Genomic DNA, 18,015 nt, shown 5'->3' on the forward strand with positions numbered 1-18,015 from the left:
GTAGGAATTAAGGAGAATAAAATAAAAGCCTTAATACGAGCAGAAAAAGAAGGCAATAAAAGTAAAGTTAAAAGAGAGAAAAAGGAGTTCACTGTAATGGAATACAGGGCTCAGTTAAGTAACATTTACAGAAAAATAGGAATAGAAAGCAACAAGAAAATAGCATATAAGAGAAACACGACAATATTTCAAATGCTAAGAAACGACAAAACACCCGTTGACAGGAGGCTGATCCCAGGTGTATACAGAATACCGTTGTATGATAGGAGGCTAAATAAGGAGTTATATTATATAGGAGCCACTAAAAGATCATTAAATGAAAGATTGAAGGAGCACAAAAAGAATGTAAGCTTTAAACAACCAGTCACGGCTTTGGCCAATTACGCGATAGCAGATCCAACAGAGATCGACATCAAATGGAGCAAGGCAGATGTCATACAAAAAGTGAAAAATATAAAACATCTAAAATATGCAGAAGCCTGGCACATTTACAAGAGCAAAGAAAAAGGGCGTAATATAAATTTCCGTGAATCGAACAAAATAGCGTCGGCATGGAAAGCGGCAACTTTAAAATTATAAAATTATATTTATGAGCATGCGCAATCGAGAAGAACGTGCAGTTTGGAATCTCCGTTATGCAAATTTGAAATATATTTCGATTGATAATTCGATCCTGATGAAGGTTTGTGAATCAGACCGAAAACGTTTGACAGATGTAAACTAGACTGCATTTTAAAGGTATAGTGAATTTTTGTTAACCATAGTTAAAAACAAAAAAAAAAAATTGCATCTAAAATAGTACAGTAGAAGATGTTCTTCAGGTTAAGCCTTAATGTCCCCCTCTCCCCATGGGGGAATTTCGAAAAATCCCTTCTTAGTGTGCGTTTTCATGACGTACCCTAACTGTGTACCAAATTTCACCTCTTTAGGTTCAGCAGTGTTTGCTCTGGGCAATGATGAATCAGTCAGTCAGGACAATTGTACTCACACAAAATAAAAATGAATTCAATGCAATTTTTGACATTTCCTTCCTTTTATAGTATTGTCAACATCTGCTTTTATGATACTAGTCTTAATTGTAAGAATGTCAGTTAAACAGAAATCACTCAACCTATTTCTTTCAACAGTTTTGACGTTTTTCATGCATAAAAATAATTGTTCAGAATAATATGTACTACCCCACATGCATAACAGTTTTCTAGATAAAAGAATTTTCTAGCACCAATTACATCATTATGACATCAAAGTGTATCCAGTAAAATGAGAATAATTTTAGCATACTTTACCAAAATAAATAAAAAAGTATCTTAAAAATTTAGGGTGCAGGTCACATAAAAATGTTAAGTGGGCTGTGGGTTGGACATCCCTGGTTTATACCATTGTGTGAGATAAGCCGGGGGTACAAAGTTGATAGAACTTATGTACCACTTAATCGGCACAAGATCTTGTGATCTGATCTCTAATCTTATAGGAGGGCTTTAAACATATCTAAGTGAAAGGTGAAGACGTACGATTGTATAATCCAGTCTCCTGTCAGGATTCCCAACACCAGTTAAGGAAAATTAAAATATGCACCCTAACTCGCATTTATTTCTAATTATAAATATCTGTGATGTTCGAGTGACAACATCTGAATAAATCAAAACGGTTAACCATTGAGTGAGTTGGAGTGCATAATGAATATGATAATCTATAAAACAATAAATTTAATATAACTAAACTAAAGAATGAATACAAAGTAAAATACACAGTTGAATCAAAATACAATAAATGGAGTTACCAATAATACATTCGGGACTTATCCCGTAAAGAGATCAAACTATCCGACTTAAATCTAAATTTAACCTAATTGCACGAGATCTAACACTTATGCACAGAGACAGAGTTCACATCAATCTATAAATCCATACTACTTTCAAGAGAGGAAATTCCAAGTTATATGCAGCCTGTGTCTTCTAAGACTGTTTACTTCATATGGCAAATTTGACTTAATCACCAACTGTAAGGAACCAAGTCCGTGCTTTATTTTTAGTTTACTTTTACTTTGCTTTTATTATATTTTTGTTTGGGGCTTATGTTTAGTTAGGACGAAGGTTTCCTCACCCATCACCCTAATGTTCAAAACGAGAAGATAAGAGATTAACCAACTCACCAACGACGAAACGACAGCGCCATAGCTAGCACTCGCACTCACGTGCACGCCCGAGTGGCAGCATTGTACGTCCGCACTGAAGGGGGGCACCCCATAGACTTTTTAGGGACTTGTATAACCTTAAAACGAAACATCCCGATAATTGTTAAAGAAATGCTGAAAAAGGTTAACAACGTATTGTCGAGAAGAATGTTAGAAGAAATAAGCTACCAGATAACGAAGAGAAAACAAGAATGTTACGTGTAGATATGTAAATGAGGGGAGTGTCTCAATTAGAAACTGTGATGTCACCTCAGACTATAAGTACAGTAGCTCAAGTGAAGACAGACGAGGTGAGCTCCTGAACCGAAAGCGTTGGTCTGCTGGTAGCAGTGAACAAGGTGTCGAATAGGAAATCCTAGTAGGAGATTGAAGGTTCGATTTTGATGATTTGAAAATAGGAAAGTCTTGAGTAGAAGAAAAGGTTCCGAGTATTAATTGAGGTGACGGTTAGGATTGATAGTTATAAGAGAATTTGTAACTAAGTTAAGAATTGGATTTTGTTTTGTCGGAATTCCAAGGGGAATAGTTCTAAGTTAGAATAAGACTTAAGTTTGTCGGGTTGATTGTGATTTGATTTTTTATTTAATAAATTTGTTGTTTGTTTATAAATCTTGTACATAGTATTTGTTAGACTTGATTAAACATTTATTATTGAGATTTTTTTTGTGACTAACTTTGTCCTTAATTTATTTCGGTGCACGCTAAAAGTCCAGGCCTGGCAACTAATAAACGCAAACCCGCGTAAAGTACCCGTTAGGTCCCGGCTCTTTAAGAAAAATTCGTTGTAGAGCAATAAACCAAATATAGTACTTTACACAACAAACTGTGTAATTTCAATAACACTTTATATGGCCAATTCAGGCATCATCTTAATAGTCATCGAACTGCCCAGAGTGGTGGGAAAATGTCCCTTTTATATGAGTCGATGGCCTAACAGACGGCCAAGTCTCGTGTGCAACCGCTTCTGACTCAACTTCCAAGTTGGCCATAGGAAAGGAAGTTTACTTCCTTTCAAAAACAAAAGTATCATCATCCCTTGTATAAATTAAACTATTAGGTTGTTTGGAAAGTAATTTCGTTTTTTTTTTTTTTTTTTTACCACTAGACAGATTAGTCGTATTTTTCCACCATTTTTATTCTTCTTCTTTCTTCTTTTGTCCCTAGCTGGCATTTGGTTGCGGGTGTCCGCACAACCAGTATGCTGCTGTGGGTGCCGCAGAAAGTCGAGCTTTCTTCACAATGCCCCTCCAATGCCCTCGATCCATGGCCGCTGCTTTTGCCTGGTTCAGATCAAGCCGTTGGTTCTTGAGGTCCTCCTCAACGTGTTTGGTCCATGTTTTCTTAGGTGCGGAGTGTTGGATTTTCCATAGAGTAGGTCGCTGTCAGAAGAGCAGTTAGTGGGGAATTCTAAACCGTATTACCATTATATATTGTGACAGCTAGCATTTTAAGGCTTATTTGTAAAAAATTTTGTTTGATTTTGTGCAATTGTTTATTTTTTGTGTCCCATCAAATATGGAAGATCGAAAGCAGCATTTTCGGCATATTTTGCTCTTTTATTACCGAAAAGGTAAGAATGCTGTTCAAGGGAAAAAAAAATTGTGAGACGTGTATGGAGTAGATGTATTGACAGAATGACAGTGCCAAAACTGATTTACAAAATTTCGTTCTAACAATTTCAATACTGAAGATGCACCATGTTCTGGATGGCCAGTTGAAGCCAATGAAAACAAAATAAAAGATACTGATTGAAGCAAACTACCGAATAACAACACATGAAATCACAAAGAGATTAAATTTGTCAAATTGAACTGTTTATGATTACTTGAAACAAATTGGTTTCGTTTCAAAGCTCGCTATATGGGTTCCACATGTTCTTAAAGTAAGATGCTCTCTTTGGTGGGATTTTAAGGAAATCTTTTTTTGGAGTTTTTACCAAACAATTTAACAATTGATTCAAAAGTGTACTGCCATCGAGTAAACAAATTGAGTAAAATCATCAAGTAGAAAAGGCGACCAGAATTGATCAACAAAACAGGTGTAGTGTTTTACCTTGATAATGTCAAATTTCGCACAAGTTTGGTAACTTGTCAGAAACTGTTATAACTTAGATGGGACATGCTATCACACCAACCATATTCGCCAGATCGAGCACACTTGGATTATTACTTGTTGCAATCTATACAAATTTTTTTTTAACTGTAAGACATTTACTTGAAATGACAATGTCAAAAATCAGTTGATCAGTTTTTTGTAAGCAACGATCAAAACTTTTATGAATGTGAAATCGTGCTACTACCAGAAACAATGGCAACAGGTATTTGACCGAAATGGTCAATGTATAATTTGATAAAATATTTATTTATTATAAAAATATTGTTTTTGTTTCTCCACGGAAAAAAAACGAAATTACTTTCCGAACAACCCAATATTATATAGTTATAAAATACAGTGGGTGATCGGTTAATGAACATAATCCGTTCCAAGACTTTGTTCACTATCCGAATTGTTCATTAACTGATTATCGATTTACCATAGGTTTCTATGGGAATTTGATTAATTGGTTCTGGAGACCTAAATGACAAAGCACTAAACGAGGTCATTTTAACAGAGTAAATAGGGATAGGGGAATATGCAACCCGAAAATAAAAAAAATTTTACTTTAATTTTATTTTTATATTAATTTGTATAATAATATATGTTAAATAACACATAAACACATGCACACAGAAATGTAAAGTTCATTTTTTGTGATGGAGGTCCTGACTTTTCTGAATTTCTTGTTTTTTTGCAATAAAGTTGTGTAGTTCCATTTGTCTCTTTTTTCTTTCCTTAATTCCTGCGAATCTAAGTCGATATTGCTTATGGCATCCATTTTTTCTATATTAATAGTTCATTTTTTGTGATGAAGGTCATGACTTTTCTGAAATTCTTGTTTTTTTGCAATAAAGTCATGAAGTTCCATTTGTCTCTTTTTTCTTTCCTTAAGCAAATATAAGTAGTAGAAGATTGCATCCAAAATGCCTTGTTTTGCTTTTGCACTCATTTCTAATCTAGATCATTCACTACAATTTGATCAATGATTTCGGTTATCATTACTAAACTTTTACTAAGGAAATCTGCAGAGAATTTTTTTGGGGTTCTTCATTTTCAGAATCACTATTTTCCAATTCTACATGAATTCCTTGTTTTGCCAGTTCTTGAAGGTCGTTGTTGATAAGACTCTCAACAGAAATCTGTGGTAACTTCTCAATATCCTGTTCGTCTACATCTCCCAGTCCTGCTTTTTCAATTACTGTAGGTTGAGTTTGATCAACCTAAAGATACAGTGATAGGCTCTTATCATTGAGAATTCTTGGATACCTTCAGCCATAATTTCTTCCACACTTTGTTCATGCATTTATCAGTTCATTCTTGCCAAGTGAAGTTGATATTGCATGTGGCATCCATGATGTTATATTTTTTCCAAAATTGCACCAAACAAACAGATTTAAAGAAAGTACATCTTTTTGCCACCCTTTTCCGACTGGTCTGTGTTCGCAAATAATCATATTTTATATACAAATCAACAAAATGCCGTGATAATTTAAATCTGCGTAAATTTTGAGGTTTTTTTTTTAGGCTTTGAGCAGACAGCATTATATCAAATTAGCATTAAGTGTGGTCTTACTGTACTTGTAAGCACTATGTTGGTCTCTTTATTCTTCAACTTATTACACCGTCACGTCACACAAGATCAGTCTTAGAAAATCACTTTATTCCCCCCAAAAAGGTATGCATTTTGGCCCTCATCAGCTTTTTTTAAATAAATATTTATGAAACTGACATATCCACGTCTCCAAAACACACAATAAAATCACAACGTTTGGTAAATTACTAATAACAAATCATTGATTACAGATCCAAGTTCCAGGTGTAAAAAAAAGACATTGTTAAATGTCTTTTTTTTTACTATACTGTTTGTTTTAATTATACTGCTCTAAATATTGAATCAGCAAGTTTAATCAAACACCTGGAACTTGGATCTGTAATCAATGATTTGTTATTAGTATTAATTTACCAAACGTTGTGATTTTATTGTGTGTTTTGGAGACGTGGATGTGTCAGTTTCATAAATATTTATAAAAAAAAGCTAATAGGGACTTAAGGTCCAAAATGCATACCTTTCTTTTTTGGGGGGAATAAACTGATTTTCTAAGGCTGATCTTTTGTCAAGTGACAGTGTAATAAGTTTAGGAATAAAGAGGCCAACATAGTTCTTACAAATATATACCAAGGCTAGACAAGAAATGTATTATAGTATTTTCACACTGCTTGCTGAGAAAGCACTAGAAACAGGAACATGAATCAGACTTTGCCCATTTTTCATGCTCTTTTGATTGGGGAAAGACTCATTTTGCTATGACCAACAGAAGACGTGTGACAAAACTTTTCAAGCAACCTTGGTATACTAAGTAATATCAATATTTAATGTTTTGATTCAAACATTTCTTATGTTATATAAGTTTATACAAGGTTAATTTAAAAAAAATTTTTTATTTAATTTTTCTGTAACAAAACTTTTTCCTTTTTTTTTTCTTTTGCACTTATTACTACTATTCTTAAATAATGCAATGTATAGTTGTTTTTGTTAAGGGGCTACCCATTTTTATGCTAGTAGAGTCTTGGACTAAGAGACATTTTTTTTTTATTTACGCAGTTTCTTTCCATGGTTTTTCAATGACATTTTACCTGTAATAATCTATACAAAGAAAGTCATATAAAGAACTTTCTTCAAAATAATTTACCTTCCTGCATCTATCACCATATTAACTATACAGATATACCTCGCCTTACGTTGGTAATTGGTTCCAGGAGAGGCGACATAAATCGAAAAATGACGTAAGTTGAATTTACTTGTCTCCAAATCTACTTGTCACTAGGCTAAACCATAAATTACCATTCCCGGTTCTGTATTTTATTTATTAATGCATTTTTAATAATATATGGTTAATAAGGATCTATTTTAAGCTTACAAACAAATAAATTTTAGTTTTTAATGTAGTACAGAAAAAATTTACAAATCTAAATTTACGAATGCTTGTACTGTAAATACAGTACAGTAATACCTCGAACTTACGCGATAGGTGGGACTGAGTGAAAACCACGTAAGTCGAATTCGCGTAAGTTGGGGTATAATTTCGCAATTTGTGTAAAATCCAAGGTGAATGTATGTAAGCTAATAAATGTTCTCGTTAATCTTATCTCGTCTTTTGATTAGTTCACGGTTACAAGAAATCACCACATAGTGTCTCTCAAGTCTCCGTAGATATAACAAACACAGATATAAATAACACAAAATAAATTGTAGCTATGTGTTGATTCTGCACGACACGTCCAAACATGTAAGCTGAACAATAGTGTGGGGGGAGTGAGTAATCAAGAGTTTTGCGTGGCACTCAAACAAAAGATGAATCGACGAGATTTGAAAATCGCTTAACTCCGGGTTCGTGTAAGTCAGGGTATTACTGTACATACTTGTAAATGTATATATTTTAATATGATTTTATGTGCTTCAAATGCTTTTCTAGTGATATTATGACTTCAATATTTGTGGCAGACAAATGTAAAGTCGAATAAAATGACTTAAACTTGATTTTTATTTTTCCATATACTTTTTTGACAAACGACGTACAGTCAACCCCTCTACAACACGGTAGATACATTCCTGTTTTTATGAATCCATTTTCTACGAGTCCAGCCAATCACAGCCCGGCTTGTGTGAAGTTTATGGACTATGGCTGTTTGAAACGTTTCTTCCATAAAATTAATAGATTCTAGACTAATCGACTCAACATTTCCAAAATACATATAATTTTTGGGGAATAATCCATATAAACTATGCTATAAACAAAAAATTGTAGGATTACTTACCAAGCGTGCACCATTCGACTACGCCACTGCTTAAGCTTGTTTTCGTTGTGGGGCTTGTCATCAAATGGCGCTCGCATGTTTCCTGATAATTATTATTTTTTTTTTTTTTTGCGAAAAATTCGCTGAACTTTGGAGACATCATTAATGTAAATATAATTTTTATGGATGTTAAATAATAAATGGTTTTTAGTAGGTCCGCTGCTCATTTAAACTTAACGGTTTGTGCAATATCCACTATTGGTCTAGATTCGACCAATCCTGTCACAGCAAGAGTCGGTGATGACGTTTTACCAAATTATATGAGTTTTTTTTTAGCATGTTTGTACGAATACTGTTGCAATTTTTTCGCTGTGATATAGGAATCCAAACTATAGGAACCCGTGCTATGGGGGGGTCGATTGTATAATCGGGAACGACATAACTCGAAATGACATAAGTCAAGGTATACCTGTACATGCAAATGTGAGCTATACATGGAAAATATCTAGTCAGATACAAATACTTGAGCGCACACTTGTCCTTTGAGCGAGGATCCATGTTTGAACATTTGACAGGTTTAAGCATACTTAAATTGTATAATCATGTCTGACAAGGAAGTGTTTCCTTCAGATAAAAATGTCTTTATACAAAACATTTTGGCAGATAGAAAAGTATTTAATGTGCATTGTGGCATATTGGGTAAACCATTGAAAAAAAAACAGTTTTAAGCATTTTTAGTCAAAAATATTTTGTATAAAGGTATTTTTGCTGCATCAGTGTGCATCCAATTTAACTGCTAAATACATGGCTTAATTCAATCAAGCAAGATCATCGTGAATTGATAAAATGCATCAGGTTATATTTCAAACCATGTCAACACTGTTTCTAATGCATCAAATGCTCCATTGTGCTTAGGCACAGTTAAGCATTCGATGCATTAGAAATCTGAGTTATTAATCATGTTTTTTCTGTTTGTACTATAATAAATAAAACCTAACACTAGTGTTGATCAGAAGATCACCAACAATTGTTAAGTCAAAATTTTGTAATTTCAATTAGTATGCTGTAAAATCAATTTCAGTTAACAGATTTTTTGGACAATTGGCACTACTGCATTTTAGTCATTTTCCTCATACTGAAATGACTAATTTCATACATTAATGTTAGAATCATATAATAAGCTTTTTAACACACAGTATTATGCATTAAATCATTACATTTGCAACCACTTTTTATTATTTATAGTAAGCTTTTATTTAGCAAATAAAGTAAAAAATATTTTGTAATAAAATCAAATAAAAATACTTTAAAGAACAATGAAAAAAAATCAATCAAAATTTATGTCTTAAATTATAATAATTTAAATCGGTTAACACTTTCAAAAATAAAAATTGTCAATTGGAAATTTTTAATAAAATATGTTCATTATATTATTATATTATATTAAAATATTTATATAGTTTTAAATCGTAATAATGTAATAAATAATGCAAAACTTGAACATAAAATACAACTATACTATCATTATGTTGCTTATTGTAAAAGAAATAACAGTATAAAGTATTTTATTTTTTATTGAAAATATACAATAAATTCATTTACCTTCAGAATCTGTCATTATTGCTAGAAATCTAATGCCACCCTAATGACATTAATCTTCTTTTTTTTTAGAATTTAAACTGGATAAACAACTGTTTATATTTGTTTGTTAATACCTGAAATAAAAATAACTGTATAAATAAAACAAACATTTGCATATTTTAAAACTAAATTACAAAGATTTGCATAAAATTATGAATGCTGTATAAAATTCTACATTTCAAACATTCAAATTTATTTTAAAAAACTTGTAACTTATATTATTGAGAGATGTGTGATAACTAATAATTTGTTATACATTTTCACTAACATGCTTTCACTCAAATTTTTTTTTCTACAAAGACATGATTGTTTAAAATAAATTTATTGGGCTGTAATTTTAAAATTGCAGATCTATAAATTCCCACTGGCATTTGTCTGTCTGTCTGTCGTTCTTTAATCTCAAGAATGGAGTTAGATGAAAGTCAAGACCAGAAAGGGTAAGCTTAGGATCTGGAGGCCTCAATTAACTATTTGCATTTTTCATGAAATATAGAGGGCGCTGCATTTTTACAAAATGGCTACTTTATCTGGGTCGCTTGTAACTAGTAATGTAAAATTAATCATATATTACTGTCCGATAGAATGATATATGCTGCCTGTAGCTGTTTATCGAGAAATTTTACAGAAGGAGAACAATTATTGTTAGCGGGACATGTCATTATGTGGTATCGAAACAAATGAGTGAGATTGTTCTATACCAGTGGTTCTCAAAGCAGGTGCCGCAAGAACGCCACAAGCGTGCCGCGAAATTTTTAAATAATTAAATTAAAATTACTTAATTGAATTAAAGTATTAAATTAAATAAATAATTAAAACAATTATAAAAAAAATGAATATTGGTTTTTTCTACTAATCTTGTTACGTTGCCACTTGTCTCAGTGACTCGGTAATTGGCGACATGTAAATACTAGAAACAAAACGAACTATAATAATAATATATATTTAATAATAATTTTTGACAAACTATATTTAAACGATGGAAATAATTTAAACAGCTATGTAAAAATGTTAAAGTAGGCTATAATAACTTTTCTAAGTATTATCTCGGTGATTTTTAAATTGTTGTGACCACTCTGACCTACTTTAACACGTGCAGAGAAAAGGGCTTAACTGGTCAACACATGTCTAGCCACTTCCGATTGTGATTTGACCAATGAAAATCTCCAGCGGATTAATACAACAAAATCTTTGTTTACAGTAGGTGCCAAGTTACGATAAATAGATTCATAGTTACTAGTTGTCTGTTCTTCTGTTCCTGCAGTGAGTAGAAATGCAATATAAATGCATTGAATGCAGCAAGTAGTAGTTTTTATTATTGTTATATGTTCAGACAATAACGAAAAAGCATCATATACAAATATTTTTCTTCTTTACAGCAAGAAAAAATAAATTATTAACTTGTAATTAAATTTTATAATAAAATATTGAAGTTAATTATGCTGTTCAATATCACGAATAATTTTTTCATTAAAAAAAAGCACGAAGATTCTAATGATCAGGAAGTGATTACTGGTAGCAAAGCTAAGAAATCAATTAGCACTAGTAAATCATCAAAAATTGAGAGCTCTATTAGTGAAGATTTGATTATTTTTAATGTTGAGCAACAAACAAGCACTATTGAAACAAAAGAAACAGAAACAATAAGTTCTTGTAAAAATGTTTCATTAAAAAATAATGTAAAAACTCGCTTATATCAAGACAGTTACCTAAAAAATGAGATTTACCTGGTGTGGTGATAAATTAATTCCCAGACCAAAATGTATTGTGTGTGGTTTGGCTTTATCAAATGAAGCTATGGTTCCCAGTAAACTATTGCGACACTTCTCCACAAAACATGATCACTTGTCTAAGAAACCTCTTGAATATTTCAAAGATCTCATAAAATTACAAGAAAAACAAAGTAAAAGTTTTGTAAAAATTATACAATTGCTGACCGTGTTCAAGAAGCCAGTTATTTAGTCACAGAAATAATCGCGAGAGAAATGAAGCCTCACACTATTGGTGAAACTTTGATTCGCCCAGCCTATACAGCAATTGTGAGAACAATTTTTGGTGCTGAAGCAGAAGAAGAAATAAAAATGATTCCTTCGTCAAATGACACTATGAGTAGACGTATTAGTAATCTATCAATTGATATTGAAAAATCAGTTATAAATAAAATAATCAAATCGAAATTATTTAGTTTGCAGTTGGATGAGTCAACTGATATTGGTGGTAAAGCACAATTACTTGCCTTCACTCGATTTATTAAAGATGATAAAATTTTAGAAGAATTTTTATGCTGCAAGGAATTCGAAAAAACTACGACGGGAAAATATGTTTTTGATATCATAAACACATTTTAATACAAATGGTCTATCTTGGAAATCTTACATGGATGTATGCACAGATGGCACCCCCTTCAATGGTTGGAACTATAAAAGGATTTGTTTCATACGCTAAAAAGGAAAACAAAAACATTGTAACAACTCACTGCTTCATTCATCATGAATCATTGGTAGCAAAGACAATAGGCCCTGAACTCAAAAAAGTGTTAGAAGAAATCATTAAAATGGATTAAAAGAAATATTAATATTTTTTCGGCATGAAAACAAACCAGAATTTTGTGTATTATTACAAAATGATTCTTGGTGTTCCAAACTAGCTTATTTAACAGACATATTTAATCACCTGAACAAGTTAAACTCAAGCATGCAAGGTAGAAATTAAAATATTTTAATATCTGTAGATAAAATTAAAGCTTTTAAAGATAAACTAAAAATGTGGAAGATAAAAGTAAACGCAAACAGTGTAAAAATGTTTATTCAAGTTGCCAAAGGAAAATATAACAATACAGATTTGCAAAAACTTATTTACAGTCATTTAATGTTGTTAGAAGAAAAAATTAACCATTATTTCCCTAACATATCAGTTGATTTGTACGACTGGATTCTAAATCCTTTTGTAGAGACAACATCAGAAATAAGTAAGCTCAGTCTTGCATAAGCCGAAGAATTAATTGATATACATAATGATCATATGTTAAGATTGAAACATTCAGAAATGAGTCTGAATTCATTTTGGATAACAATTATGAAGGAATATCCCAATATAGGATTCAAAGCACTTAATATTTAATAGCAATTTTCCACATCGTATCTCTGTGAAGTGGGATTCTCTACACTCGTAAATATTAAAACGAAGAAGAGAGAAGGACTAAAGGCCCTTGAAAATGAGATGAGGGTATGTCTTTCAAAAACACGACCTAATATCAAGGAAATATACAAACACCATCAGGCGCATACTTCACATTAAATTCACGTTTTATCACCAGATACCTTTATAATAATAACTTTTGTTTTAAATGTTTTTGTGGAAATAAACTTACTTACTTTAAAAAACTTTTATTTTTTTCAAAGTCTTCTCATCCTTCATATCTTTACTAACCGTAAAAAGCAAAATAATAAATAATAATAATAGGGGTGCCGTGAATTTTGTTTAATAATTTCAGTGTGCCACCTGACAAAAAAGTTTGAGAAACACTGTTCTAGACATATTTGTGCCCTTTGTGTTAAAAAACATCAGCTTTGACATTGTTGCATCAAGGCCGGATTTATGAGTAAAAAAGCCTCGACTTTCAAGGGACTTCAAACATTTGTACAAAAAAGAAAATTGAAGTCAGATTTTATAATAAACATTTTTTTACAAACCAACAAAATATACTTTACTGTTTATTTTGTGTAGTATTTCATTAATTTTTTTTCTAAGAATTAACATAAGATCTTTTTAAAAAAATTGATAAAACCAATTAAAAAAAAAGATTTTTTAATGGAATGGGTATAAAAATTTAATTAAATTTAGTTATAAAACAGAAGACTACTGAAACCTCACGTGTTTTTATTCCAATATCTATATTAAATCAGAGTCATAGTCTGATTTAATTCTTTTCTTTTTATGATTAACTTCTAAAACTGTGAAGGGTTGGTTAAGGGGCCTTACAGAGTTCAGCTTAGGGCTTTGAAATGCTTAAATCCGGCCTTGTGTCCTACACAAAATTACTGGCATTTTAAACTTTAACAAAATGTTTTAAAATTAACAGCATAACTTGTTCGTGTAAAGCTGGACAATCAGGAAACTGCCAATTCTTAACAATGTAATCCACTCTTTCAGAATTCAGGGTTCATAAATATAACCGATCAATTTCCGAATAATCATCTTTTTTCCTGTGGGAATAGACAAAAACTTATATCAGGCTCTCGTAAGGCTTTGAAATTGCAATTTGGAACCAACAGTAAGCATTGCTTTTTCTATCACTTTTCATTTTTACTGCTGATAATACACAGGAATGAATAAAACAACCCAGATAAAATACTTTTGTTTTTAAACACCAGAAGGTGAGCATCCAGTGAAAAATGCAAATATATAAACTTCCTGTTTGAACTAGAAGGTGCATGATTTCAATTAAATTTTTTTTCTCCAAAACAGAGTTAGATAGATGACCGTAGACTCTTGTTATCAGGAAAAGTATGATATATAGGGGCACCCACTACTAAAATCAACAGTATTTTGGATCAAAATCTAAAAAATTGCAGCCTGATATTGTGTTCACAATACCAGGCTGCATTCACAAATTATTGCTTGCTTGATATCTGACATTGCCCTTATAATACATATTCCAGAATTAATTTAATTCATTATCATGGTTTATTTTACATACAAAATACAATGTAAAATAGCAAAGTTATTTACAAATAAATATTTTTTTAATAAATTACAAATAAATATTTATATACATAGAGGTAGTCTACAATTCAGAAAGAAAGGTTTTCTGGACTCTCCTCTATCTGCTGGGTTGTTCAGAAAGTAATTTCATTTTTTTACCACCAGAGGGATTAGTTGTATTTTTACCCACCCATTTCATTCTAAATCATATTGTAATTATTGATACATATTTTGACAGCTGACATTTCAAGGCTTATTTGTAAAAATTTTGTTTGAGTCTTTGCAATTGATTATTTTTGGTGTCCCATCAAATATGAAAAATTGAAAGCAGCATTTTTGGCACACAGTAGAACCTCGATTATCCGGACTAATTGGGGATGAAGGTAGTCCGGATAAGGAAAAATCCGGATAATCGAAACAAATACTTTAATTTGTCTTTTAATGATAATACAACACGTTTTCTTTTCGATGACATATCGGTAATATTAAAAGTAAATACTGTATTTAAATCGTGATCAAATTTTCAAGAAACAAACGTTCGTATTGAATTTGGACTACTACTGACCAACGCTAACAGACTACCTATTGTTTAAAAGGCCCTCTGGTGGCGCAAGAAGACGGATTTTATAAAATAAAAAGCAGTTGAAACTGCATTTTTATGAATAAAAATTTGACAAACTATTTATCGTTTTATGACGAGTAAAATTTTTTCGTCGCGTTCGCGGCTTTTAAGTAATGCATAAACCTTCGAGGCGCGAGGCCCTTCGGACCGCGAGGCATAGGCGGTGGCCCACGTCGTCCATGCCTTACGCCGCCCTTGGTCATAGAAATGATGTAATTTGAATATAAATTATTTATAAATACGTATGTCAAGTTATATTTTTATTACGACGCAAAATATATTTAAGAGTTTACGGCCACTGTGCCAGGTGAGACGTTGTTGAAATAAAAAAAATTATGCATTCCATCACGTACATAAACAGTATCGTAATTCGCCAAGCACAAATCAGCAAATTCATAAAATTTTTGTTTATTTTGAACAATCCGGATAGTCGAAAATCCAGATAATAGAGGTCCGGATAATCGAGGTTTTACTGTATTTTGCTTTTTTATTACCGAAAAGGTAAGAATGCTGTTCAAGCAAGAAAAAAATTGAGAGACGTGTATAAAGATATGTTGACAGAACGACAGTGCCAAAACTAGTTCACAAAATTTCATTCCGGCAGTTTCGATATTGAAGATGCACCACATTATGGAAGACCAGTTGAAGATGATGAACACAAAATAAAGGTATTGATTGAAGCAAACTGCCAAACAACAAAACAAGAAATCACTGAGATTAAATTTGTCGAATTCAACCATTTATGATCACTTGAAACGACTTGGTTTCGTTACAAAGCTCAATACATGAATTCCACATGTTCTTAAAGAAATTTGCTCCGTTGCTTTGACATCTGTGACTTGCTTCTCAAATGTCAAGAAGATGATTCATTTTGAAGAAAATCATAACTGACAACAAAAAATGGATTGTTTTTAACAATGTGGAATGCAAGCAATCATGTAGTAGAAGAGAGGAGTTGGCTGAAAGCACTTTAAAAGCTGAGATTCATTTTAAAAAAATGATGCTCTCTGTTTGGTGAGATTTTAAGGAAATTGTTTTCGTTTTTTTTTTTTTTTTTTGTTCCTACCAGACAATTCCACAATTGATTCGAAAGTGTACTGACGTTAACTGGACAAATTGAGTGATACCATCAAATGGAAAAGGCCAGAATTGATCAACAGAAAAGATGTAGTGTTTCACCATGATAATGCCAAACCTCACACAAGTTTGGTAACTCATTAGAAGCTGTTACAGCTTGGATGGGATGTGCTACCACACCTACCATATTTGCCAGATCTGGCATCCTCAAATTATTACTTGTTCCAGTCTTTACAAAATTTTTTAAACGGTAAAACATTTACTTCAAATGAGGATGTCAAAAATCACTTGGATCATTTTGTAAGCAAAGATCAGAACTTTTATGAGCATGGAATCATGTTACTACCAGAAAGATGGCAAAAGGTATTGGACCAAAATGGTCAATATATAATTTGATAAAATATTTATATATTATAAGAAAATTGTTTTTTCCATGAAAAAAAAACACAAAAAGGAAATTACTTTCTGAACAACCCAATATCTCTGTTATGGGAGAGTTGTATAATCTGCAGTTGCTTTAGTCTCTTATCTCCAGTTAATACAATGTTGATATACTGCCAGAATTGAGTGAGAAATCTTCCTCTTTCTATATCCAGTTGTTGGACCATACTTCAGACATCCTCTAGACATGTATCTCACAAATCAATCCCTTTACCAAAAAGGTAAAGGGATTGATTTGTGAGATACATGTCTAGAGGATGTCTGAAGTATGGTCCAACAACTGGATATAGAAAGAGGAAGATTTCTCAATCAATCCCTTTACCTTTTTGGTAAAGGGATTGATTTGTGAGATACATGTCTAGAGGATGTCTGAAGTAATGTCCTATCCATTTAAATTATCTTTCTTGGACAGTGTGAATTAATGATGATTGATTGCTTTCTTAAAAAATACTTTGGTCTGTCTTATGATCTTTCCAAGTATAGCTAGCCAAGTAGGGATATGAGAAGTTGTACGAGGTCTGTTCAAAAAATAACCAAACTTTTTAAATTGGGCAAGAACAGTGTCTGAGTGTCATGAACACTCAGACACTGTTGAGAACACTATGTTCGTGATAACCTACCAAGTAAACTGCTTTTTTCAGATTGTTGAAATCTTGTTTCGTTCTCACATTATTGTTTTTTGAGTAAAAGGTGTTTCAGTGTTTGTGGTGATTTTTGCAATGTGCAATTTACGAGAACAACAATGCAATGTGAAGTTTGCGGGAAAACTTTTACAGAAACATTTCAAATTTTGAATCAAGCTTATGGAGGTGATGCTCTACGTCATATGCAGTGTTACAAATAGTCTACCCAATTCAAAAGTGGTTTTCAAGTAGTTGAAGATTATGTTTCTTCTATTTTGGGGGCTATTAATTTTATTACTACTATTATTAATATGTGAAGAAGTGGAATGGGGTTGGATCGTCTTCCTTTGTTTGTTTGATTCCTCGACCAGGAAAGCCTTTGACCTCAACTGATCACACTGAATCAGAGTTGTGCACTTTGAATTTTTGCCTCAAGGTCAAACAGTCAACCATCAGTACTATGCAGGTATTTTGAAACTACTGCATGAAAAAATTCACAAAAAAGACCATAGTTGTGGCGAGACAACTCATGGTTTCTTCACCATGACAACATGCCTGATCACTCAGCCTTGTCAATTTGCCTGTTTTGTGCCAAAAATCAAATGACTGTCCTCCCCAGTCATCCTAACTCACCAGACCAGGCTCCTTATAATTTTTTGTTTCCAAAATTAAAATCAGAGCTGAAAGGACACAGTTTTAAGACAATTGATGACATTAAAACAAATTTGTCACAAGCATCGAAGGACAGTCCAAAACAAGCTTACCAGGACTGCTTTGCAAAATGGAAACACTGCTGGGATAAGTGTGTGAATAGGGGAGAGGAC

At 32.3% G+C, this 18,015-nt stretch overlaps 2 protein-coding genes across 2 annotated transcripts in view; one reads left to right on the plus strand and one right to left on the minus strand.

Annotated features, from left to right (window-relative positions):
* The window catches only part of LOC111632975 (heterogeneous nuclear ribonucleoprotein K-like), a 190,425-nt gene that overhangs the window by 165,867 nt on the left and 6,543 nt on the right, over window positions 1-18,015 (minus strand). Inside the window, exon 2 of the mRNA XM_023377493.1 lies at window positions 9,689-9,801. Within this exon, the coding sequence (XP_023233261.1) occupies window positions 9,689-9,704 (16 nt within the window). The 5' untranslated portion in view covers window positions 9,705-9,801. The remainder of the gene's footprint in view (window positions 1-9,688; window positions 9,802-18,015) is intronic.
* LOC111632984 (protein ZBED8-like) lies at window positions 11,710-12,072 on the plus strand. Its single transcript, XM_023377505.1, has one exon. The coding sequence runs from the start codon at window positions 11,710-11,712 to the stop codon at window positions 12,070-12,072; it is 363 nt and encodes a 120-aa protein (XP_023233273.1).

Source organism: Centruroides sculpturatus, unplaced genomic scaffold, assembly GCF_000671375.1.
Source record: "Centruroides sculpturatus isolate CEXI.00-Female unplaced genomic scaffold, Cexi_2.0 scaffold110, whole genome shotgun sequence".
Taxonomy (NCBI): Eukaryota; Metazoa; Arthropoda; class Arachnida; order Scorpiones; family Buthidae; genus Centruroides; species Centruroides sculpturatus.

Bases quoted from the DNA above. Each gene is read 5' to 3' on its own strand.
- LOC111632984 (XM_023377505.1), top strand. From the start codon at position 11,710: ATGAAGCCTCACACTATTGGTGAAACTTTGATTCGCCCAGCCTATACA.